General features: G+C 34.9%; 1 protein-coding gene across 1 annotated transcript in view; it reads left to right on the plus strand.

Moving 5' to 3' along the window:
* Positions 1-22,118, plus strand: part of LOC128986362 (nitric oxide synthase, salivary gland) — a 126,414-nt gene extending 104,296 nt beyond the window's left edge. Inside the window, exons 4-25 of the mRNA XM_054406704.1 lie at positions 491-582; positions 1,289-1,430; positions 3,140-3,279; positions 3,815-3,989; positions 4,521-4,622; positions 5,034-5,228; positions 6,499-6,596; positions 7,561-7,705; positions 8,084-8,188; positions 8,832-8,908; positions 9,226-9,339; positions 10,191-10,365; positions 10,548-10,680; positions 10,867-11,001; positions 12,078-12,212; positions 12,849-13,018; positions 13,682-13,892; positions 17,622-17,709; positions 18,148-18,269; positions 18,777-18,925; positions 19,703-19,894; positions 20,828-22,118. Coding sequence (XP_054262679.1) covers positions 491-582; positions 1,289-1,430; positions 3,140-3,279; positions 3,815-3,989; positions 4,521-4,622; positions 5,034-5,228; positions 6,499-6,596; positions 7,561-7,705; positions 8,084-8,188; positions 8,832-8,908; positions 9,226-9,339; positions 10,191-10,365; positions 10,548-10,680; positions 10,867-11,001; positions 12,078-12,212; positions 12,849-13,018; positions 13,682-13,892; positions 17,622-17,709; positions 18,148-18,269; positions 18,777-18,925; positions 19,703-19,894; positions 20,828-20,941 — 3,009 coding nt within the window. The 3' untranslated portion in view covers positions 20,942-22,118. The remainder of the gene's footprint in view (positions 1-490; positions 583-1,288; positions 1,431-3,139; positions 3,280-3,814; positions 3,990-4,520; positions 4,623-5,033; positions 5,229-6,498; positions 6,597-7,560; positions 7,706-8,083; positions 8,189-8,831; positions 8,909-9,225; positions 9,340-10,190; positions 10,366-10,547; positions 10,681-10,866; positions 11,002-12,077; positions 12,213-12,848; positions 13,019-13,681; positions 13,893-17,621; positions 17,710-18,147; positions 18,270-18,776; positions 18,926-19,702; positions 19,895-20,827) is intronic.
* The last annotated feature ends 3,608 nt before the right edge of the window (positions 22,119-25,726 follow it).

Here is a 25,726-nt window from a genome sequence, read left to right on the forward strand (position 1 = left end):
ATTTGCTACTTCTTGTTACTTCTCTGTTACTTAGTGCAATATTGTGAGCAGTTATAAATGTTTCAATTTGTAAATGATAATACAGTAGTTTTTCTTTGTTGATAATTAACTATTAAATGACGAATATACATTGATGACTATAAGAACTAAATACATATTAAATAGCATAGCAAGCCGATTTTTTTACTAAATTATCTCTTCCAAATATTCTGCACGTAATCCCTATTATAACTTACTTCTTAATTACTATCCAGTTTTAATCGTTTCTAAATAATAACAATAAGTGATATGTTATGATAACACAGTACCATTAAATGTAAACATTAACGTTAATTCAGAATTTAGTTTGTTTAAGGGGAAGACATTCCATCCCTTCCAGCTTACTCTTGAACTCTGAAGAAACAGTCTAGCTAATCAGCTGATCTATACATTTTTATAAACCACCTAATTTTTGTGAACGGGCTTTAGTATTAAAATAATTATTTTTCAGGTTTTCGACTGCAGATCAGTTACAACGACTAGTGGGATGTTCGAGGCCATATGTAACCACATTAAATACAGCACAAACAAAGGCAATATCAGGTAACATATGGGATTTTCATCATATTAGTTTGCAAATGTAGGCATACCTTCATATGTGTATTGGTGAAAACAAATTTATATCAATGTGGTCTTGTTATAAAACAGTCTGTGGTGTGCCTGGTATAGTATAAATTAACCAATCAATCAATTTAAAATAGTTGATTTAACAGACTTTCTGAGTTAGGTACTTTGGCAATATCAATAAAAATATAAACACGGATCTGCTTTTGACACAAATGTATCGATTGAAGTTATTAGACTTGATATCAGTATACTGATGCCGAAGTATAGACAATATTTTTGAATATACAAGTAAAATCATATTTCAACAATTCAATCTTATTAAGTATTGAGAGTACAATAGCATATTTATATTATTGATTATTAAATATATGTTTGCATCTCTAAAGTCATACATAAACGAACCCATTTGTTTTATTCTTGGTATTTCAAAGTTTAAAAGATTATATTAGTTGTTGATTTCCTTTGAATCTTAGTTTGTCTTGTTATTATACAAACTAAATGTTTAAGTTTGGCCAGAAAATAGCGTGTAAAAAGGGTATTTATTGGAAGTACAAAAAATGGCCCAGATAAGGTATTGCAGAAATTTATTTAGAAACCATTAGTTGTTGAAGGACCAAGGGTTCATGTTAACAGCCTATCCATGCTATTCGTTTGATTCCCTCGAACACTGATGACGTTTCAGGTCAGCCATCACGGTGTTCCCACAACGGACGGACGGTAAGCACGACTACAGGGTATGGAACGGCCAGCTGATCATGTACGCGGGGTACAAGAACACTGACGGCACTATCACTGGGGACCCGGCCAACGTGGAGTTTACAGAGGTGAGAATATTGCTTACGTTATATGTAAATAAAACTAATCGTATTGTTATGCATTAATTGTAGTTGGTAATTGATGAAACTAACTGCTTAAAATTATTGATTTATCTTTTACTTACTAATAATTGCCGAAGATACAAATCTGTAGCAGCAATCTAACATTCATTATATCGTATATGAGAATATATTAGTTTTATAAACAAAAATGTGATTTTTATCTAATTAGCTATAAAGTTGTTTTCAAACGTATAATACCAAGAATGGAATGCGATATACATTTGATTTAGACTATTATTCTTTTTCTTAGACAATTAAGACCTTTTGTTAATACAAATAGTTTCTTGTATCAAAAAGCTATTAGAATATGTAGATAAAATTTTGCTTATGTTATACTATCTAAGCCAACCGTGTCATAGTATGATCATTAATTATTCAAAAAAGGAAAGACGTTGTAATAGTTATTTATCTTGAATACTTAGAATAAAAACATCCTGACGGAATAATAAGTATTTTTTCTTGATAAGCTATGGACATATACGATTCATTTAATATAGCAAATCTCCAGGTCGATTAGCTTATTTATCTATTTCCGTAAATTAAAGGAGTGGCAAGAGTGTTAAAGTGAGTAGACAGTGTCTACTCCTTTAATCTATATGATATAACTAAAACCCGGGCGATCAACAGTATAAATTACATTGGTCTTGAGTGAAACGATATACAAAGATAAAATATTGGTGATTTTTTTTCTTTTAATTTAAGTATTTTAGTCTCTTGGCTCTATCAAAACTCAAGCCAAATCCAAGTGAGAAGGATGCGACAACTTAAATTTGTTCTAGTAACGAAGTCAAGAGCGTTACTGTAAATCAATTTGATCTCAGTGCCTGCCACCAGCATAAACTGCTGCTATACCAGAGGAAAATTTAAATCGTTTTGCATTTTGTACCAAGTAATTACAGTAAGTAATTTATTTGCATTTAAATAACATAAATCAGAGTTCCAGCTAATGCAAGAAAATATCTGTTTTGGGAATCCAGCAAGAATTCAGAATATTTCAAAGCCTTTGCGTAGAAAGGAAGTTTATTTTGGATTAATATTATGTAATAACGTATGTCAAATGTATTACTTTACATTTTGAATTCCTGATTTTCAATTATTCATATTGAAAAGTTTAAATTTAATCTTTTATATCAACCATTTTCAATGCAACAATTGTACTTTTTATCTATCTTACAACTTCTCTGAGGAGCTAACATTTTTCTTATTTCAACGCGGTTGTGTTTACATGATTACATGATGAGATGTAACAAAATAATTTAAAAAATGTAAGTATTTCGTTTGATATAAAAACAAATTGGTTTGGTTTACATGTTAATACGTACAGTTGTTACATGTTTATTGCCAAATACAGCTAACGCTTGTTATTGTTTAAAATGTTATGACACAAACTCATCTAAGCTTTAAAGTATCCAGCAATAAGCAATAAGCCTTATCATCCATCCTGGAAGTTGTGTAAATATTGTAATGCAATGTATATAAATTGTTTGGACGCTGCTTATCCAGTGCAAACTGGTCTCAGGCTAAAGTAATAATAAGACAATAGACATAAGCCAAGAAAAATGTATATAATTGCCTGTGAATATTAGGAATATTTTGAAAAACGGTAAGAGTACAGATTATATGTACGAACTTAAACTAACCTAACACATTCACAGGTGTGTACGAAGCTGGGCTGGAAGCCCAAGTACGGGATGTTTGATGTGTTACCTCTCGTGTTGTCTGCCAACGGTCACGACCCGGACTACTTCGACTTCCCTCCAGAACTCATCATGGAAGTGCCTCTAACTCATCCTACGTAAGTGAACATACAGATACACAATATTCATCAACATAGTAACTGAGTACCCCCGTCGACAGCAGGTGAATTGAAAATATTTCATTGAAATAGTTACACACATTGCAAATAAGCACCATTCGATTAAAACTTTGTGTCAATATTCAGGTTAATTATTGTTAGTAAATTACTCAATGTGATTTGTTATTGACATGAACAAATGAGTTTAGTTTGAATTAGCCTAGTTTAAGCATTAGTTGCATTTATAACATAAAATACTCACAATATAAATGTATGAATCCTCTTTTACCTATTTATAAAACTGATTAAATGTAAAATAGCAAATATATTGATTCTTGGTGTATTTCATTGATTGTAAAATGTAGCATAGAGTATGTAAGTAGTAATAGAGGCTAGGATATGTTGCAAGCACACGATTTATTTTTCAACGTGCGGAGAAACCTGGTCATGAGTTCCGTTTTCACCAAAATGTTGCTCTAAGCAAGACCTTAGAAACCTATGGAACACGGCCGATAAATATCCCTCATGTTTGTAGGTACGAGTGGTTTGCCGAGCTTGGGCTGAGGTGGTACGCGGTCCCGGCTGTGTCCAGTATGATGTTTGACTGTGGAGGGCTCCAGTTTACGGCGGCCCCCTTCAATGGATGGTACATGAGCACTGAGATAGGGGCCAGGGACCTGTGCGACGTCAACAGATACAACTTACTCGAGGTTAGTAAGGAAACAAAACGTGATTAGTGGGTTCCAACATGTCCTAGACACCTAAAACGGTTCCAAGTATAGAGTATAGCATCACATTAACCTAAGAACACACTACTTTAATTTAGAACAACCAAATAATTATTAAATCAAAAGTTCATTTTAATGCGGCTGCTTTGAAATAATAAGAAATAAAACAAATCGGATAAAAAATGTTTTATAAATCTTGTTAGGTTTGTAAATAATATCTTTTAAGAATTATTTTGTATTGTGAATATGTATTTTCAACTTTTTCCTTAGAATTCGAAGTCAATATATTTAAAATATAGTCAATATAATTTAAATAATAGTTACCTTGCTTCCAAGTAGTCTTATTATTTCTTACAAATTAAAATATGTGTTTAAATTTGGTAGTTTTGGAAGTAATTTGGTGTAATTAGAAATTTAAAATATTTCAAAATATCAAGCCGTGTTTCAAGTTTAATCTGTATACTTAGCTAAATAGTGATTTAAATTAGTATTATCTTCCTATTTCCATTCCAGACGTTTGCTATCAAGATGGGCCTGGACACAAGAACTCCAGTAACACTATGGAAAGACAAGGCTCTTATTGAAGCCAATGTCGCTGTTCTGCATAGTTTTCAAGTGAGTATAAAAATAGATTATTTTGTTATTTGGACTATTGCCTTTATTACGCTAAATGGTTGATTTTACTGTATTGCGGCTCAAGTATGGCACAGAGTCATACGTTATTTATGTTGTGTTTACAAAATCATAGGAAATTGAAATGATGTTTTGAAATGATATAGGCCTACAGTTACAATTACAATCTTTAATATTTGAAATACCCTGAATAAAACCTAAATTTTAAGTATAAATGTATTTAAATACTTAAAATGTTTAACTTATTTAACATATTATGTAAAACCAAATGGTACCATTTATGTCGTGTGGGTTAAATAAACTAGAGACTTGAACTTAGGGCAGTGACAACAGCACATTGTGTGGATTATAGTAGAGTTATTTATTAGAAATTAAATCTATATCTTTCTTTAGGTGAACAACGTGACGATTGTGGACCACCATACTGCGGCGGAGTCGTTCATGAAGCACTACGAGAACGAGCAACGTCTGAGACAGGGCTGTCCAGCTGACTGGGTGTGGATAGTTCCCCCGATCTCTGGCTCCATCACCCCAGTCTTCCATCAGGAGATGGCCATGTACAACATGTACCCTACCTACTCGTATCAGGTTGGTATTGTCCGATGTCTGGCTCCATCACCTCAGTCTTCCATCAGAAGATGGCCATGTACAACATGTACCCTACCTACTCGTATCAGGTTGGTATTGTCCGATCTCTGGCTCCATCACCCCAGTCTTCCATCAGGAGATGGCCATGTACAACATGTACCCTACCTACTGGTATCAGGTTGGTATTGTCCGATCTCTGGCTCCATCACCCCAGTCTTCCATCAGGAGATGGCCATGTACAACATGTACCCTACCTACTCGTATCAGGTTGGTATTGTCCGATGTCTGGCTCCATCACCTCAGTCTTCCATCAGAAGATGGCCATGTACAACATGTACCCTACCTACTCGTATCAGGTTGGTATTGTCCGATCTCTGGCTCCATCACCCCAGTCTTCCATCAGGAGATGGCCATGTACAACATGTACCCTACCTACTGGTATCAGGTTGGTTTTGTCCGATCTCTGGCTCCATCACCGCAGTCTTCCATCAGGAGATGGCCATGTACAACATGTACCCTACCTACTCGTATCAGGTTGGTATTGTCCGATCTCTGGCTCCATCACCGCAGTCTTCCATCAGGAGATGGCCATGTACAACATGTACCCTACCTACTCGTATCAGGTTGGTTTTGTCCGATCTCTGGCTCCATCACCGCAGTCTTCCATCAGGAGATGGCCATGTACAACATGTACCCTACCTACTCGTATCAGGTTGGTTTTGTCCGATCTCTGGCTCCATCACCGCAGTCTTCCATCAGGAGATGGCCATGTACAACATGTACCCTACCTACTCGTATCAGGTTGGTATTGTCCGATCTCTGGCTCCATTACCCCAGTCTTCCATCAGGAGATGGCCATGTACAACATGTACCCTACCTACTCATATCAGGTTGGTTTTGTCCGATCTCTGGCTCCATCACCGCAGTCTTCCATCAGGAGATGGCCATGTACAACATGTACCCTACCTACTCATATCAGGTTTTATTGTCCGATCTCTGGCTCCATTACCCCAGTCTTCCATCAGGAGATGGCCATGTACAACATGTACCCTACCTACTGGTATCAGGTTGGTATTGTCCGATCTCTGGCTCCATTACCCCAGTCTTCCATCAGGAGATGGCCATGTACAACATGTACCCTACCTACTCGTATCAGGTTGGTATTGATGAAGAAGCGGGAGGTGAAAGAATTTATCTGAATGTTTATTTCTTTGGCTGCTTGTGTATAAAACAACATCTTGTAAGTTATTACTGACTCTAAATTTTCTAGGATCCTGCTTGGAAGGTACACATTTGGAAGAAAGGAAAGGATGGAGTAAAATCGTTGAAGAAGCCAAGAAGAAAGTTCCACTTTAAACAGATTGCCAGGTAAAACGTTTATATAAAGAAACTTGCAAATATATGATTACGTCCAAGGGTCCAAGTCAAATTATAGACTATTTGAATTGTCCTATCTGTGTAAATTAATGGGGTTTTACCATTACATAGTGCGTAATTGGCATTTTTAATGGTATTCATACATTTTAGTAATATGCTATGCCACTTAAGATAAATATTTCCGGCTTTCCGACCAGAGAGAAGAGTATACTTTTAAATTAATCTAAAACTGAACGGATGTCTGCAAGCAATTTAGTGTTGTGAATCAACCTTAAAATTATTGAATAGCCCATTAGCAAGAAAACACGTCTGTAAAATTATTTGGAGCTAAGAAAATACATTTTCCGTTCGATTTACACTTGATTTAAGTAAATAAACTACTGGAATTTATTTCATAAGTTTAAGGTACATTTTCTCACGTTATTTTACTGTTAAAGAATGTTGTACGCCAATTGATTCCATGTTAAGATAATTCAAACAATTTAGTTACTGAAAGTAGTGAACTTCTCAAAGTTCTTCTACCTTTCAAAGTCTACAAGTAATGCAACTGGTATGATCTATTACTCTTGGTATACATTCTCCAAACTGTAGAATTGCCCTATTCTGTGACAGCAGAGTACATTGTCAAACACAAATCGTTTTCAAATTGCTATCAAATCGTTTCCCAGAATCGATTTGGTGAACGTAAGTACGAGGCTTGCTTACTAATTGCTCGTGACTACGTACGATTACATACAATACAAACACATAACACGAAAAATTATGTTACTTTAGTCCTTGGTGAAGATTACTACTGTATTCGAACTTAAATCTGTGGGTAATGGATCTAACATCATTGCACTACTTCTTAAGATGTATTTATGTTTCATGTCTTTCAGTTAACAGTTTCACCTGGACCATACTCATGGCGCGGAGCCCATACATGTATGTAATGAGTGTTTGTTTATTATTTTAGGGCAGTAAAGTTCACTTCCAAACTGTTCGGCAGCGCGTTGTCCAGGAGGATCAAGGCCACTATTTTGTACGCAACAGAGACCGGCAAATCTGAACAGTTCGCTAGAAAACTCAGCGAGATATTCAGTCATGCTTTCCATTCAACCGTGAGTAGTTGTATAATTATGTTTTGTTAAATTTGTAGCTTGCCTGTAACTCATAAAAAATTATAACAATTAAACCCCGGTGGAAAATAATTCAATAGTTTATTTTTTAAGAAAAACGTTAGTGTAGTAAAACCTAAAAAGCTACCTAGTAATTTTCCCAAATAACAAAATTGGTTCTTGAATAAAACGACAAACGTTTTGTAAATCAATACATCTTTTAAACTAAAAACATATGCAAAAAATTGCCGTTCAAACCTTTAACAACTGTTCATGCATTTTAAATAACCTTAAAATGATATGAACAGTTTTCAAAATGAGCTTTCTAATTTAGATGTTTATCTCGCATAACAATTAAAAGAGTTTGGTGTTTTGATGCAGTACTGCTGTATGGAAGACTACGACATGAGCAGTATAGAGCACGAGGCGTTACTGATCGTAGTAGCTTCTACCTTCGGCAACGGCGACCCCCCGGAGAATGGACAGGTACCTAAACAGACAACTCACTGAAATAAGCACTCAATGTTAGAAATTATGTTCAGTGACTGCCATTTTAAAAATGGAAATAACCACGCCAACATGATGGCCAACACATGCCTATTCCACACTGCAGTTTATTTTTATTTTTTTATTAGAACGAAAATTGAGAATGGTATTGTAGAACATTATTAAGTACCGTATAAAAAGATGTGTAATCCATCCTATCTTAAAATCTGGTCATATTTAATAGATTATAGAAACAGTGCAAACCTTGAAAAAAAGGAAAAATTCCGTTGCTACCATGTATACCATATATATTTATATATGTATATCTTATATACATACAGTATATAAATAAATATAAAATATTCACGCCTAAAATATTCTACACTGTTAATAGACAAGCATATGGCTTACTTCCAGCACGTGCTAAAAGCATTGAAACCCCGCTATGCAATATGCATATCATTTTTCTAAACAGTTAGTTCAAGTCATTCATATAGTCTTTTGAAATGGAATCATAACATGTCCCATAAATTATAACGTCCCTATAGATTTGTTAAATAAAGTGAATCCTAATCTGTATATGATGAAATCTAAATCAGTTATGATGTTTTGATAAAAAATACACTTACAATGTTTGTTTCAGTCGTTCGCGCAGAGTTTATACACACTCCGGATGGAACATTCTGGTGGAATGGCGAACGGTCACTCTTCTCCGTTAAAGTACGTTCACTTTCAAAACATTATTCATGAGTAATGAAATTACCAGATAATGTAACTTTATCCATCCTTGTAATTATTAAAAGGATAAGAAAACCAACAAGTACACAGCCTAGTAATAGTTTCAATACATCAATACATACTTATTCAATACAAGTTATGAGATAACATTTGATGGGATGTTGGACGTTGGAAGTTTTTCCAGTTTTAAGCCTATAATCAATAATTGAAAATGTTTTCATGAATAACATTTTACTATAGTTTTTACATCAATTTAACAAGTTTTTGAATACTGATCAAATAATAATTTTCGTTCGCAGTTCAGCCTCTTTCATCAAAGCCAACAGTCAGTCTGACCATCTGCTGGAGAGGACGGGTTCTTTCAGAGAGTCAGTGACTGAGGTGGATAGCTTCGGCCCCTTGAGCAACGTCAGGTAAGTTGTAGCACTTGGTTTGGTTTTGAGTGTTGTAGTGAGCACTCATATTTGATGAGCAGTAATGTTCACGTTTGATTGTGTATGTTCCCTACAGTACGGTACACGAAAGTCTGCAGTTGAGGGAGGAGCCTATTTACCACGTGACTTCAAAGGAGCCTATGAGGTCTGCGCGTTGTTGCCAAATCTAATAATACCAGATGATTTGAAAATATTGTTTAGTATATTTCAATTAGTGTTGTCAACAGGCATGAATTTTCAACAGCATTTACTAGGGTATAATTTCTTTATATTGAATTTTACTCAAACCATTTTGAGAAATACTCGGTTTCCGTCAACGAAGTGCTAATTTTACAGGAGATTAATATAAGTAAATAAGTTAAAAATTGTTTATATGTATTGCTGATAAATGTTAAAGTAAACAAGTCTTAAATTGTACAGTGATAATACTAATGAGTAGTTACGTCCGGTTGGATCCAATCCAAAAAAGTCTTTGTTTTTCTTTGGTAAAAAAATTCATTTAGAATATAACCAATACATATTAGCAATTCACAATTTTGAAAAGTTTATAAAATTCAGAATGTTCCGAAATCAAAGTATTTGTGCCTTTAAAACTAAAAGAATATAATGTATGATTGAAATCACAGAAGATTAAAAACAAACTTTCAAAAACTTGATGATTGCAAAAAGTGTTATGTAACAATGAAATCACTATACCTACAGCATTCGCTACAAAGAAGGTTTTTATAAAGGTCACTTTTAATTTCAAATATACTTAAATTCTTGAAAAGAAAGTGCTCGTATGTTTCCAATAACTGTTGATAATGGTGTAAGCTTTGCCGTGTTGGTAGGTTCGCAGTGTTCGCCCTAGGCTCCAGCGCGTACCCCAACTTCTGCGCGTTCGGCGCCTACGTGGACAACCTGCTGGGCGAGCTGGGCGGCGAGAGACTCATGAAACTGACCACTGGGGACGAGATGTGTGGACAGCAACAGGCCTTCGTCAAGTGGGCGCCTGAGGTGTTCAGAGTGAGTATATTTTACAGTCTTTCAAAATAAATTGATTTTTAAATATGCAAGATTACAACGTACGAACATATTTCCAGGCTAATTGAATAACCAAAAATCTCCTCCACAGTCAGTATAACATACGTTTTGTCACTTAGGTACACGTATGGATTTTTTTATTATTAACTGTATTGTTTTTACAGGTAGCCTGTGAAACATTTTGTCTGGATGATGCAAACAATGTGTTTGACAACTTGCATAATACGTTGAACAACGCACCAATAACAGCTTCTACGGTACGGCTAGTTGACATTCCCGCACAAGACCTTAAAATAGGTAAATATTAAACTTAGTTCTTGCTATTCGCCTTGAATACTTTGTTGTCACTGATGCTTTTGATAGCACTAACTCTACATGTTACATATTTTCTATTATACATATTTTATAACCTTGTACTTACAACCTCGCAAACTACGATATAAGCACTTTAACGTGTCTTTATTTAAACCATTAACTTTTCAGCTTACAGCAAGTATCACAATAGGCAGATCTTTAGTTGCGAGGTGGCTTGCAACAAAAACCTCCATGGCAACAACTCCTCCATAGCAACGCTCGGTATAGAACTCAACATAGAAAACGGCCTCAGATATGAGCCAGGTGAGTAAAGGTTCACTACTATTTTTAGTTTCCTTTACTACAGCATCATAAATTCTGTGTAGCAAGCTGGTCTAGTGGTAGAGTGCGGGGCTAATTACCTGAGGTCCTGAGTTAAAAACCCGCCAAATCACCAATGGATTTTATCAAAGTGATAATGCAGAAACCCCTAAGTCTAGCCTGAAGTGATCTCTGGCTAGTACCTAAGTGTCCTGGGATAAACATTTTCATAAATTATTAATACTATTATTACAATCAAACAACCCCTCTACCCGTATTTCTTCCGTGATTATTGCTGAATTGGTTTTAACAGTTGTACCTAGTAAAATATGTATTGTGAGATATACATTAATTTTGGTTTCTTATGTTTTCGTAGTGACAGAAACCTCTAACCAAACCTAACTTACTTAATCTACCTTGATTCAAACCAATGCATACCTTTTGCCTCTTGACTGTTGAATATTGCCGCGGCAGACACCTTGACAAGATTAGCTTATCATACTCAGTCCTCTTATAACAGTCCCTTAAACAAACCTTAAGGTTGTCGCATTGCAAAACTAGTTTGTAACATTTTCTTAAGCATTATGTTATTTTAAGATTAAGATTAAGATTTAATTAGAGGCACATACATTGTACTATTTAAATTAAGTTTACGATAATATAAGGTTTATATTTTAAGACATTTTGTGCTTGTGAAATAGAATCATGGTCCTTTTATAATTATATAGGTCGCTGTAACAATTTTTCTATTTCATTCGTTCCATCTCACGTCGACTATTGCTCAGTAGCTTACTAGTATCGTTGCGAAGACAACATTATCACAGCTTGCAACTCGTCAAGAACACACTATAAAAAAGAGTTGCAGGCTTTGATAATGTTGTCTTCGCTAAGAAACTAGTAAGCAAATACTAGTAAGCAAAAATAGAGCATTCTCAATCATTGGAATATTAACAGTACGTAAAAAAACCTATTATTGTCCCAATGAAATAGTCCAAGGGCCAGAAACATGATTTTTCATTAATATAGGCTACCTAATATGAGCTGATTAGATTGAGTTTGTATTGTTTGTTGTGGTATAGGTGATCATGTCGGGGTGTTGGCGTGTAACCATAGAGACCTAGTGGACGGTATCATCGCACACCTAGACATGGGTGACCTGGACCCCGACCAACCTGTGGAGCTACAGCATCTGAAGGAGACGCAGACTTCTACTGGTACGTATACTACTGTCATTTTTCTTTGCTCATATATAAAATATAGTACATAGCAAATAATAAATTTGAAATAAAAAATTAATCGGTATGGTACTTTTAGTTCGACGTAAAAGAATGACTTTTAATGATGTTAGTTTTCCCATCAAGATTCCTGTTTTAATTTTCTTGATATTAAATTAAAATCTGATCTTAAATACTGAATAAATAACACTGACTAAATAAAAACTAGGTTCTATCTTTAAACTTCCAAATTGACTTGAATGGTAGTTGTTGTTCACATTTTAGGTTGATCTGGGCATTTTAATGTTTTACACATTTATTACATTTTCTAAACATACTTAGCATTAAACATCTTACGGTTGGTTCTACCATTTTACTTATAATTTCTACCCTCACCTCTGTATATAGAGTATTTAATTTACCATTTACATTTTGCTAATAAACAACCGTAGTAACATTTTCGTAACACTGTGTAGTAATAAATGTAGCAACAAGGTTGATGGAACCTTGATTGATCCATGAAATACAATCAAATAACATATATTGTAAAGTATTTTCTACAAATACATCATGTTAAAACTATAACTTCCAACTCCTGTTTATGCCCAGCAAGTGTTACTTATATATGTTATGTAGGTACAGTCAAGTCCTGGGAGCCTCATGAGCGACTGCCTCACGCGTCTGTACGAGAGTTGCTCACAAGGTTCCTAGACATCACCACGCCGCCGACCCCTCAGTTCCTGCAGTTCCTCTCCTCTTGTACCGCAGACCCTGAGGACCAAGACAACCTCCACCTTCTCGCTTCGGTAACTACTAAAAATTCGCTCACACGTATGATCATAACTTTTTGATCGTTGGATACTAGACCCAGCTGTCCTTGACCATTGGGCTTTTAATAAGTGGTCCTGACTAATGAAACAGCTGGTCTTAGTCAGTAACAACGCTGCATTGATAATCTCACTCTATTCTACACTCATCCTTTACTCTTATTTGAGTTAAAGTACACACCTAGGTGGCGTCCCCATCTCAATAATTGATAGATCGATTGATTGGTTAAACACCTTTAATGTTGAATATTTGCTTACGTGCTATTGTGATTATTATTATCTGTTATATCGACTGTAACGTAAACCTTTTGAATTATTATGATCTTAAAGCGGAATCTCTTTTTTCTTTAGCTAGTTTGATTTTAGAATTGTACATGGGAACACCTAAATGTATAATAAGATATAAATGTGTTGATGGATTCCTACCTCACCCATTATTTGCTTTACTTTAACAAATATTTCCCTCTGTATCATCTAACATCTTCCCTCCACACCAAAATGAGCCAAAGGTATTGTTGCAGAAAAAAAAACATTGATTGCCTTAGGTACGATTAAAACACAAATTACGTGAACATTTCTGTATGTATTTAGAGAAAACCTGTATAAAACACTCTACCCATGCAATTATGGATATTACTTTAGGAACCCACTTCGTACGAGGACTGGAGACACTGGCTGTTCCCAAATCTACTGGAGGTTCTAGAGGAGTTCCCTTCAGTTAGACCACTTCCGGCACTTCTCATTGCGCACCTCACTCCACTGCAGCCGAGGTTCTACAGCATATCCTCGTCACCAGCTCTCTACCCTACCCAGGTCCACCTTACTGTAGGAGTCGTCACCTACAGGACCAAGGGTGAATAATGTAGAATAAATATGTAATATTATCGCTTATCTAGGTTAAGTTCACCGTCTTAGGAGATTATGGTAATGTTAAACATTTGCATGAGTAATGTGAATTAGAAACCATCCTCTTATCTTCATCGTCAAAATCCCAAGTTAAGGCCATTTCGGTAATACCATCAGGACTCTGAAACAAAAGGTGATGTTTTTACACTCGTTCTACTAGGCACGAAAGCACAGTTGGAATTCATCCCGAAATATTATAAATAAATGTGTTCAAAGACAAGTTTTTTTAAATGCATGGATATATTTTATTGAAGTCTCTACTAAGTATATTTAACAGTTCCCTTTAAGCTCCTCAAAAATGAATCAACTTTTACAGCTCATTTGGGTACCTATATAAATTAAATAAGACTAGGGTAGCTGGGAGTGATCGCCTTGAAATAAAAAGGTCGACGGTTCGATCCTGAGAAAAGTCAGTAGCTTTTTGATGGTTCGAAACTGGGCCCAGCTGTTCCTGTTTATTGGGCTTAAAAAAATTATCCTTACTGAAGAATCAGCTGATATTAGTCAGTAATAAAGCTACACAGACACAGTGTAAGGGTTGATTTTTTACACCTCACTTTTTTTATCATATCACGGCTGAAATCGGAAGACAACAATGTATTAAATTGAGGATCAGCCAGGTAGTACGAACGACCAAGGATTTTGAGGTTAAGCATGGCGAAGCGAGGCTCAAGTAGTTAGCGCGAGCACCGATGTAGCCGCCGCCGAGGCCGAGTCAGACTGCCAAAACTGGTTTCTGCGCATGACTGGCCCAGACGTGCAACAAAACCACTGGGACCGGGCGGCGCCGCAGGCCGCACAGTCTGTGCCATTTTGTGACCCAATCAACACGTCTCTCTCTAAGGTATAGTGCCTACTTGATATCATTTTATGATTCAGGGAAACTAGTTGTTTTACGTTTGGATATTCACGATCGATATTGATTAATTGTTTGCGATAATTTGTTCACGATAAACGAGGTTTTCGATTTTGATCAGTGATCAATTGGTATTTTTGCAATTTAATTTAGATTTTAAATTGTGAAATAATTAGTTTGAAGTTAAAGAAATTTTGCCGACTAGCTATATAAAATCCAAACGAGTTAGCATACACTAGGCTATTGAGGAAAGCAAAAGTTGAGCAAGGCCAATTGAGTATTCTAAAGGATTTTTACCTACACATCTTATATTACATAGCCTCTGTGTCACCTTCCAATATCCCTCCTTTTGCTGAAGCATAAGCAGCATCCTTTGGGCAGAACACGCTACTCAATTACCTAAACCCTCTTGTATCGCAGTTAAGGAGTGATTTAATAGGTTAAGCCTTACCCTAGTTGTTATTGGAAAACTATATAATTTGAGGGTGACAATAGCCTAAGCTTGTGTAATATAACGTCATATAAACTCAATGTTGCCTTCCAAACACCTCTCCTTTTGCTGAAGTATAAGCAGCATCCTTTGGGCAGTGTACGCCATTCTATAGCCTACTACCCTATCTTGTATGCTTAACGAATTTCTGGTACTTAATTCAACGTAGAGAGAGTTACGAGACACAATTAATTAGCTATAAGGTGTTTACGATTTAATAACGACATAACCTATTTGCCACGCACAACACAACAGTGTTTTGCTCGACGTTTTGTTATTATTTTGCGTCTGATCCGAACTATCGATCGTATTGGAATCGATAGCTATCGAAGTTAACACCGAATCTACTACCGGAATAATAGTTTATATTTAGCCGTTGATTATAGTTGTTAGTGATTGGATCCTCGACATTGACTAGCGATATAGCATTTGATTTTGATCTGAATAGCCGCTAGCTATAATAGCCTAACAACCGATTGGTTAATGACATCTTTATTTCGTATAATAATAATACTTATTATTATTATCCAACTTGATTTACTTTAGCGATTGCATAAATATAAATAGCTGTTATATAAATAGCCTAGGATAGCTGTTTTAGTGCTCGCATAGCTAGCGTTAGCCTGTTGATTGTTTGGGATCTTTAAAGGATAGTGGGGGTCTTAGTTATCCAAATTAACCTACCGTAACCTATCCTAGATTGCTGAAGTATATTCAGCATCCTAGTTAGCTGTACAGGCTATCCACCCTTAACCTTTTTGTTGTTTAGAGCGCGTTTGCGTGGGTTTAGGGTAGCGAACGAGGTTCATACGGGTGTTTAGGTAACGATTAACCTACCGTAACCCATCCTAGATTGCTTGAAGAATATTCAGCATCCTAGTTAGCTGTACAGGCTATCTACCCTTAACCTTTTTGTTGTTTAGAGCGCATTTGCGTGGGGTTAGGGTAGTGAACGAGGTGCATACGGGTGTTTAGGTAACGATTAACCTACCGTAACCTATCCTAGATTGCTGAAGTATATTCAGCATCCTAGTTAGCTGTACAGGCTATCTGCCCTTAACCTTTTTGGTTGTTTAGAGCGCATTTGCGTGGGGTTAGGGTAGTGAACGAGGTGCATACGGGTGTTTAGGTAACGATTAACCTACCGTAACCTATCCTAGATTGCTTGAAGAATATTCAGCATCCTAGTTAGCTGTACAGGCTATCTGCCCTTAACCTTTTTGTTGTTTAGAGCGCATTTGCGTGGGTTTAGGGTAGCGAACGAGGTTCACACGGGCGATTGGGTGACGATTAACCTACCGTAACCTATCCTAGTTTGCTGAAGTGTATTCAGCATCCTAGTTAGCTGTGCAGGCTATCTATCCTTAACCTCTTTGTTGTTTAGAGCGCATTTGCGTGGGGTTTAGGGTAGCGACCGAGGTTCATACGGGCGTTTAGGTAACGATTAACCTACCGTAACCTATCCTAGATTGCTGAAGTATATTCAGCATCCTAGTTAGCTGTGCAGGCTATCTATCCTTAACCTCTTTGTTGTTTAGAGTGCATTTGCGTGGGGTTTAGGGTAGCGAACGAGGTTTATACGGGCGTTTAGGTAACGATTAACCTACCGTAACCTATCCTAGATTGCTGAAGTATATTCAGCATCCTAGTTAGCTGTGCAGGCTATCTATCCTTACCCTCTTGGTTGTATAGAGCGCATTTGCGTGGGGTTAGGGTAACGATCGGAGCGTAGCAAGGTTTAGTTTGATCCTATAACCTTTGATACCGATCCTAGTTTGCTCGAAGAACATTCAGCATCCTAACTAGCTGTACAAGCTATCGAACTTAATTCTTGAAATAGACTCTAACGCGAGAATTGAATTAACAGATAACACGACACATAGATAATACACGACAACGTTTTCTTCCGCGTCTGGTAGGGTAACGATGATGAGTGAATAGCGACAACTGGTTCGCACATTTCACTGAGTTACCCTATCATTTCAATAAAGGAATTTGATTAAACACAGACGATCGACACTTGAGGTTATTCGAGACGAAATTAATATTGAGTGGAATTTCAGAACAACAATATTTTGTTGATTCACATCGACCCCTGGAAATTTAAACCCAGCACTGCTGAACTATCTTTGGCGATAAGATAACGAAATCGACCCACACACGGAAATTCCCTCACAACAGGTCACCTCACATATTTCTACACTCATCCTTCACTCATATCACTTATCATTCAATTATATAGGTGGGTTTAAACACACCTAGGTGGCGTCCCCATCTCAATTAATTGATTGATAATAATTGATAAGCTGTTTATACGCATTTTTCTTCAGATGGTGAAGGTCCGATGCATTATGGTGTGTGCTCTAACTACCTCTACAGGATTAAAGAAGGCGAAAAAGTGTACTTATTCGTTAGAAGGTAATGTACCGTACTTATGTTCTTATTCAATCACAGCCTAGTATCACGTGTTGAACCATATACGATATCATCATTACTTAATACACTGAGTACTTATTTGTACATCTTCAAAAAGAGAAAAAAATCACGTTATATGTTCTAATACACAAACGATGTCAAAGTATGTTAATTTTTATGTTGGAAAATAAAATGGACGTATTATTTGAACAAGAATAATGTAATTTATGAAATTAATTAAATATGTTTAATACATGTGCATGTTGTGTAGCCGTAGGCATCATAGTGCTCTGCTATCAAACTAATATTCATGAGGAAGTAAATAACAAAACTGTTTACTTTAAAAACACAACAACAATAATAATAATTATGTAAAATAATAAAACTTCGATTAAATTATTACCACCAATTTTCAAGTAACGAAATGACAATAATTTTCAGTGCTCCCAACTTCCATTTGCCAGAGGACTCGTCCAGACCTTGTATCTTGGTGGGCCCCGGGACTGGCATTGCTCCTTTCAGAGGCTTCTGGCAACACAGATACGCACTCAAGAGGAGGCAAGGTTGGTTTTCAATCAATATATTATACTGTAGATATTGTAGCAAAACATTTGCTGGAAATATGTAATTACATGTAAAGAAAAGTCCAGTTACTAGTTTTTGCCTTAGAGTTTTGTTTATGTAAATTTCTATTTCAAAATATTTATATTAATTTGACATTTATACTTAATTATAATTGAGCAATATTTAGTTTTAATATAAAATACACTAAAGCTGGGTTTTCCTAGGTGCGGAGTCGGCGAGCGGAGAGAGGAACGCGGAGAGCGGAATTGAAATTAACATGGCGTTCCGCTCCGCTGCTAGGAAAACAGTAACATTAAATTACCTAGGACAAGCTGAGTCCGCTCTCCGCGTTCCTCTCTCCGCTGGCCGACTCCGCGCCTAGGAAAACCCGGCTTTAAGCCATAAGCAAATCCTTTATATTAATGGAATATATTTAGCTGTTATTCATTTCTGAAATATATATTTGTTAAATAAGCTCTCGTTAACAAAATAGTAATTTTTTGTAGGACTCAAAAACTTGGGCAAGATGACACTTTTCTTTGGCTGTAGACTTCGATCTTTAGATCTGCACAAAGAAGAGAAAGAAAAAATGGTGACTGAAGCAATCTTAGAAAAATCTTATCTCGCACTGTCAAGAGAGCCAACGATAGCTAAGGTAAATGTTATATTCTTGTTTGTGTATTTATACATTAATTGTCAACCATACAATATTTATATTCATTGAAGGACGCATAAATCAATATTACATCGAGATAATTGCCCATCCTAAACACAACTATTACTGAAACACCTAAATGCAAATACGTTGACACCGACATGGTTTTGCCTTCACTACGATCAACCGTCCAGGCAATATCTCATTTATTGTAGTTTAAACGTATTTCTATGTAGATGTATCAACCTTTTTATCTCCTATTCTTGTTTTCTCGGACAAAAAAATAGTAATTTCCTACAGTGTCTCAAGAGGTAGTCTACTTAATACTTAAACCGTATTAAGTAGATGAAACCGTATCGTTTCAAAGATAATAAAGGTTAAAGTTGTGAAATTTTGAATAGTTTTCGAATAAAACAGATGGCATGCTTGTTAGGTCTTTATGGAAACCCTTTCTCATGCCGAAATTTCAAAACCTTAACCATTATTATCTTTGAAACGATTAGGTTTATGAAAAAACTAAGGAGTAAAATTGTCGTAAAATGACATTTTCTACCGGAATACATCATAAAATACAGGGCATAAGAAAATTCAAAGTTGGCGGGCATATTAAAAAAATGGCGGCTAAAATATTTTATTTGACTTGATTTCAATTTTTAAAATAAAAAATCTAAGGCACTTACCGTTTAACTTATTTTGATATCTCTTATAGTTTTCGAATAACACAGCTGGCACACTCATATTAATCATCCTGTATAATGAGCAATTATTGCTTTACAGACATACGTACAAGATCTGATGCGAGGCGAGGCCAAGTCACTGTACAGACAGTTGGTGTGTGAGGGAGGTCACTTTTACGTCTGTGGTGACGTCACCATGGCTGAACACGTGCTGCAAACCCTCAAGGTCATAGTGCAGACAGAAGGTAACATGACGGCCGAGCAGGTGGAGAACTACATGCTTACACTCAGGGTGAGTAAGTAGGGTTGATGTGAGGTGGCAATCTCTCCTACCGCTGTAGTGACGTTGTAATGGTGAACATGGGCTGCAAACTCTCAAGGTCATAGTGCAGACAGAAGGCAACATGACGGCTGAGCAGGTGGAGAACTACATGCTTACACTCAGGGTGAGTAAGTAGGGTTGATGTGAGGTGGCAATCTCTCCTACCGCTGTAGTGACGTTGTAATGGGTGAACATGGGCTGCAAACTCTCAAGGTCATAGTGCAGACAGAAGGCAACATGACGGCTGAGCAGGTGGAGAACTACATGCTTACACTCAGGGTGAGTAAGTAGGGTTGATGTGAGGTGGCAATCTCTCCTACCGCTGTAGTGACGTTGTAATGGGTGAACATGGGCTGCAAATCCTCAAGGTCATAGTGCAGACAGAAGGCAACATGACGGCTGAGCAGGTGGAGAACTACATGCTTACACTCAGGGTGAGTAAGTAGGGTTGATGTGAGGTGGCAATATCTCCTACCGCTGTAGTGACGTTGTAATGGGTGAACATGCGCTGCAAATCCTCAAGGTCATAGTGCAGACAGAAGGCAACATGACGGCTGAGCAGGTGGAAAACTACATGCTTACACTCAGGGTGAGTACGTAGGGTTGATGGGAGATGGAAATCTCTCCTATCCCTGTAGTGAAGTTGTAATGGGTGGACATGGGCTGCCGTTCATTTACGAAAATGTGAATCAAATTTTCTTTAAAGTTATAAAGCCATCGAGACAGAGACAGCATGATTGTCGTATAAATGGTAATTAAGATTTTTCAAGAGGTTATCACCTCAAACATAATTAATTAAATGTTAAAGTCAGTATGATGCCATAAAACCGTTGAATATAATTTTCTAATTGATTAGAACATCAACTTTAAAATTATATTAACTTACCTTTTCTTAAAATCCAGGACGAAAACCGCTACCACGAGGACATCTTCGGTATCACTTTGAGGACAACAGAGATCCACAACAAATCTCGCGAGACAGCGAGGATCAGGATGGCTTCACAGTCGAATCCCTAGCTAAGGAAGAAGAGCAGCCCGTTGATACTGGCTGCTGGCCTGGTACAGTCCATCCGAACATTCCTCAATAGCCATTAGCATAATACACATTACACTAGACTTTAGACATTTGTAAGTATTGTAGTGGTATCAATAACTTTCAAACTAAAAATGATCAATTGATTAAATATATAGACATATTTTCTAGCCATGACAAATGTATAAAATGTATACATGTTATTTTAGGTAAATAAATATTGAATTTTAATGACTATAGTAATGTTTATTTTAAGTTGTAATAATGTTTATTTTAAGTTGTAATAGAAAGAATGAATAGTTTAGTAATAGTCATGTTGTATGTAGCGTGTTGGTTTTGTTATTTATGATTTAGATCCAAAACACAAATTGTAGTTTATGTACGTATGGTTTAATATCACAAAGCTAAATAAGACGTAGGAAAGAAGATTCAATTTATATGATAATTCATGTTTCGACTATATTTACATACATACAAGCCATTAGGTTCAGTTAAAACCAAAATATATCTGCTGATTATTACAAATTGATACAATTGGTTGAAACATATTTTGAATACATTTCGATTACTGTAACAGAAAATCTGATAAAGTGTAAATAGTATCTAAATGATGGTGTACACATGGTTAGTTTTTGTCTCGTTCTGATAAGTCAGAACATTACATCGTATACATTCATTCCGCTGTTATATTTGCTAGAATTTTGCCTTACAATATTTCACTTCACGAACGTCAGTTTTGCGTTACTTAGAATAGCTTATAAAGCCCTGTACAGTTTTATCGATGAATTGTCACTTGTTACCTTTTGTATAGTAACTTTGTCTAGTGTAAATATTATATTTAAGTAAGAATCGGTTGAGGTTTTATCGTAAGTTTAAAGAATTGACGTCCTAATATACGATGTAAACGTGCTTTGTATAAAGTAGCTTTAAATTCTATCATATATTTTATTATAACTCTTAACATATTGTTAAAACTCCTTTATATCATTATCATATCATTCATGTGCATTGATATATATAATGTTTCAACATTAAAATATATTTATGTAAATTGCATTTTAGTATTTGTAAATATACAATCCGTAAAATTATTATATTCTGCCTGTTGTATTAAAAACGAGTCTGTTGTGCAAATAAATCCATTCCATAAAATAGTGCGTCTTGAATATGAGAGAATATCTTGCTTGAGAGAATATGTCAAGCAACATATTCAATTACGTAGTTCATAGTTACTTATGAACATAGCTAGATGTAAAATATAAATTTTCAAAAGAAATATAATGGAAAAATCTTTATGATACAGTAAATATGTGTTAAACCCTGTTTTGATTCTTCTATAAAAGTATTGCTAGGAATATAGTATCATAATGATTTTAATTTTCAGTAAAACTATTCAATAATTCGTAATATATTATCTTCAACTATATATAACCGTTGGCCTTTTGTACTTGCATGCTGGAACAGTTTTATCATTCATCCGACATTGTTGTTACATTTCTTCTTACACAGATATGACACCAATGTAGCATTTTGTAATATTGTTCGCTAATTATTGTGATATATTGTCTTCGTAAAATATTTTTAAACAGGTTTAAATGTAATTAAGTTAAAGAATGTAATATTTATTAGATATTTCTTTTTTTATATTTTTCATAAAATAAAAATTATATATTATATTATTATTATTAAGTTATATTATTTCTGATGTTTGTCTGACTTTTATTATTATTTAAAAAAATACCAACTATTTTATTACTCTTTACCTATCTAATGCAATATTATTACCCTTAATATATGTACATAAAATATTTACTAATAAAATATTTTTTACATCAATTATATTTGTACTATTCTTGACCATATTACTTATACATTTAGACATAGCTAAGTATAAATCTGCGTAAGAAAGAGACATGTCACTCTAGTATAAATACAAAAAAAAATCCATACTAAGATCAGATATAGGACGGTTAGACGACAGATGTCTTGCTTTTCGTGTAATTTCTGTAATGGATTAATATACACAACGAATCAAGAATAAAAATAAAAGTTATTAAATTGAAATACAAACCATAATAACAGAAAAACCAAGTAAAAAATTTAAGGGAATTAGAAACAAATGCTTTTGGCGAAAATTACAGTGCAAAAGAAGTGATATATATTTACATTAGGAATTCTTCTTAGCAGTAAAAAAAACTGTAATTTTGTTTAATTTGAGGTAGTGTTACACTATTGGCATTTACACTGAGATTATTACAAAATAATTTATGACAAATCTGTCTAATTCCTAACTACGTCCTAGGCTAACGTTAATACACTGTTTGTTCGAAACAGACTACTTAATTGTGTTTAGTCAAGTCTAAGAAATACGGAAATATATTTGGCCATACTAACGTTAACTGCAACTCATTTTTTACAAAAATGTATCTCCAATTTATTGTAAAAATGTATTGGTCAACTAATTGTGCAAAACTCTGACTCATCCAAACTGTTACCCAGCGGACGAAGATAAATAAAATGAGGATTATCAGGAGGTTGGTCAAACTTTGTTATTAGACCCTACAAAAAAAAAAAAAAATTCAATAAAGATTTTTTTATCACTTGCCTTTTATAAGTACACATTATAAACAACATTGAACGTCCCACTGATACAACCAGATGACAGAGTCACCACTCATTACATCATACATGACAAAACGTGGTAAAAGAATGCCATGGAATCTTTTTGACAAATATGAAGAACACTTGAATAAGAAACGTGAGAAACAAGACTCTGTGCCGAAAATGCACTGCTTTTCTGGTCGCATTTTCCTGCACTAGACTATGTCACGTTTAAAAACTTTTTTGAAACCTGTAGAAAACCATTCGAGTGAAAACAAACAGAAGGACATAATATAAATAACAAGCCGATGTTCGATGTGTGCACTGTGCAGTTGATGAAGGGTACAATAAGTACTTTGGGATAAATAGCACCATTTTGAATGGATAACCAATGAATGGATACCATCAAATATACCTATCATCAATCGCCACAACGCTCTCAGAAATACATTATAAAACAGACAACCTCCCACGTGGGTACAATGTTATATTTATATCTTATTGAACTAATTGTCTGTTGGAAATCCTTTTGAAAAATATTCATTTCAGCAAAAAGTACGTGAGTGATTTGATTAACTTATGTCTTTTGTGTACCTTAAAAAATCCATTCTATACAGAGTGTTTCCAAATTGTCTGGACATATTTTGTAAACTTGTTCCTTGAGCTAATACAAAACATAAAATTCCATATAAGAATGCTTGGATTTATGTCTGTTGGTCTGTTTGTGACTTTAAAAATTATTTTACATCTTAGGCATTTTTCAAGATATAAATTTCAAAATTGGTTTAAATGTGTAGTTTACAAGGTAAGAAAGCTTAAAAAAATGCGTTCCAATATATTTAGCCATTTTGAGATGGCTTCCATTTAAAATCTGCAATGCCAAAATTCTTAAAAATTGTTTTATAATAAAACAGATAGAGAATTTAAATTTTAAAAAATCTGATGATAAACAATCGAGTTATCAGTTATTTTATACACTCGATTACTCAATTTAAAAGGACTACCATACTCTTTGTTTGAAGTTCATTGTTGTTGATGGTGAGTTAATGTTGTTCAAAGGTTTATTGCGGTCATACTTTATTTATAGTTTAATTTGATGAATTAGTTAAATTAGTTAGTTCTATTTATAGTCTTCTGGATGGGTCCATCAACAATTTTTATATTTGGGTAAAGAATTGTTTTCTATGAATGTCCAATATTTTACTCTATAAGCGGTTTAAATCACTCCTAATGTGAACTGGAAGCTTTACTATTAGTGTGATAACGATATTCTCTTCTATGCAAATAGAGCTTTGTTCACTAATCTTTTGTAGTAATTCCCTAAATTGTATTTTTGTTCTTTTAATATATTTAATGTCTTATCAGAATTAAAATTACATTAAACTGTACAACTAGTATTCTTATGTTTAAAAACTTAAATTTAATCTAGCATTTCAAAGACTTCATTTTTACATGACACCTTTAGTGCGTAGAAACTAGTTGCCATTAAGACTACCAAGGATTACGTTGACAACAAGGTATTTAATCTCAAGAATAGTAATTTCAAAGACGTCAAAATAAAAAATAAATAAAATAATTTTAATAAACAATAATTCTATAAATAGACCTACAACTTTCATACCTAATACTTAGGTTAAAGGTAGTCAATGGGTATGATTCCCTTTAGCGTACTACAGAAATTCAGTTTCAAATTCAAATCAGTAACTTGAATAAACACTCCTTGAATTTGATGTCTTGTATGCAAATGAATAGGTTATGTCACAACGGAATAATAATTGGTAATTGTGGCTATACGTAACCTAACTACCTCATATTTATTTATTAAACTTAATTTTAGTAGGTTTCTAAAAAAAAAACAGTATTTAGCTTTGATAATGCAAGCTATGCTTAACCATTGTGATATATCTAAAGCACAGCGGACAATGTAAATCGGTTGAGCTCATTAACTACAGAGGATCAATGGCGAGGGGAGGTGAGGGTAACAGCTGATTGTGATAATTACTCAGCTGTTCCACCCCATTACACACAACTGACTGGCCACTTGACAGACTGAGTCTATGAGACATTCTTATCAACATTATTGAATATTAAATTCCGTAATTTATTGGTTTTTAAATATTTTACTTTAAATATTGTTTATGAAAATCCTTCTCCAAAGACCCTTAACA

The sequence above is a fragment of the Macrosteles quadrilineatus genome, unplaced genomic scaffold (genome assembly GCF_028750875.1).
Source record: "Macrosteles quadrilineatus isolate MER2022 unplaced genomic scaffold, UCM_ALF_1.0 Scaffold_2__2_contigs__length_208266976, whole genome shotgun sequence".
Classification (NCBI taxonomy): Eukaryota; Metazoa; Arthropoda; class Insecta; order Hemiptera; family Cicadellidae; genus Macrosteles; species Macrosteles quadrilineatus.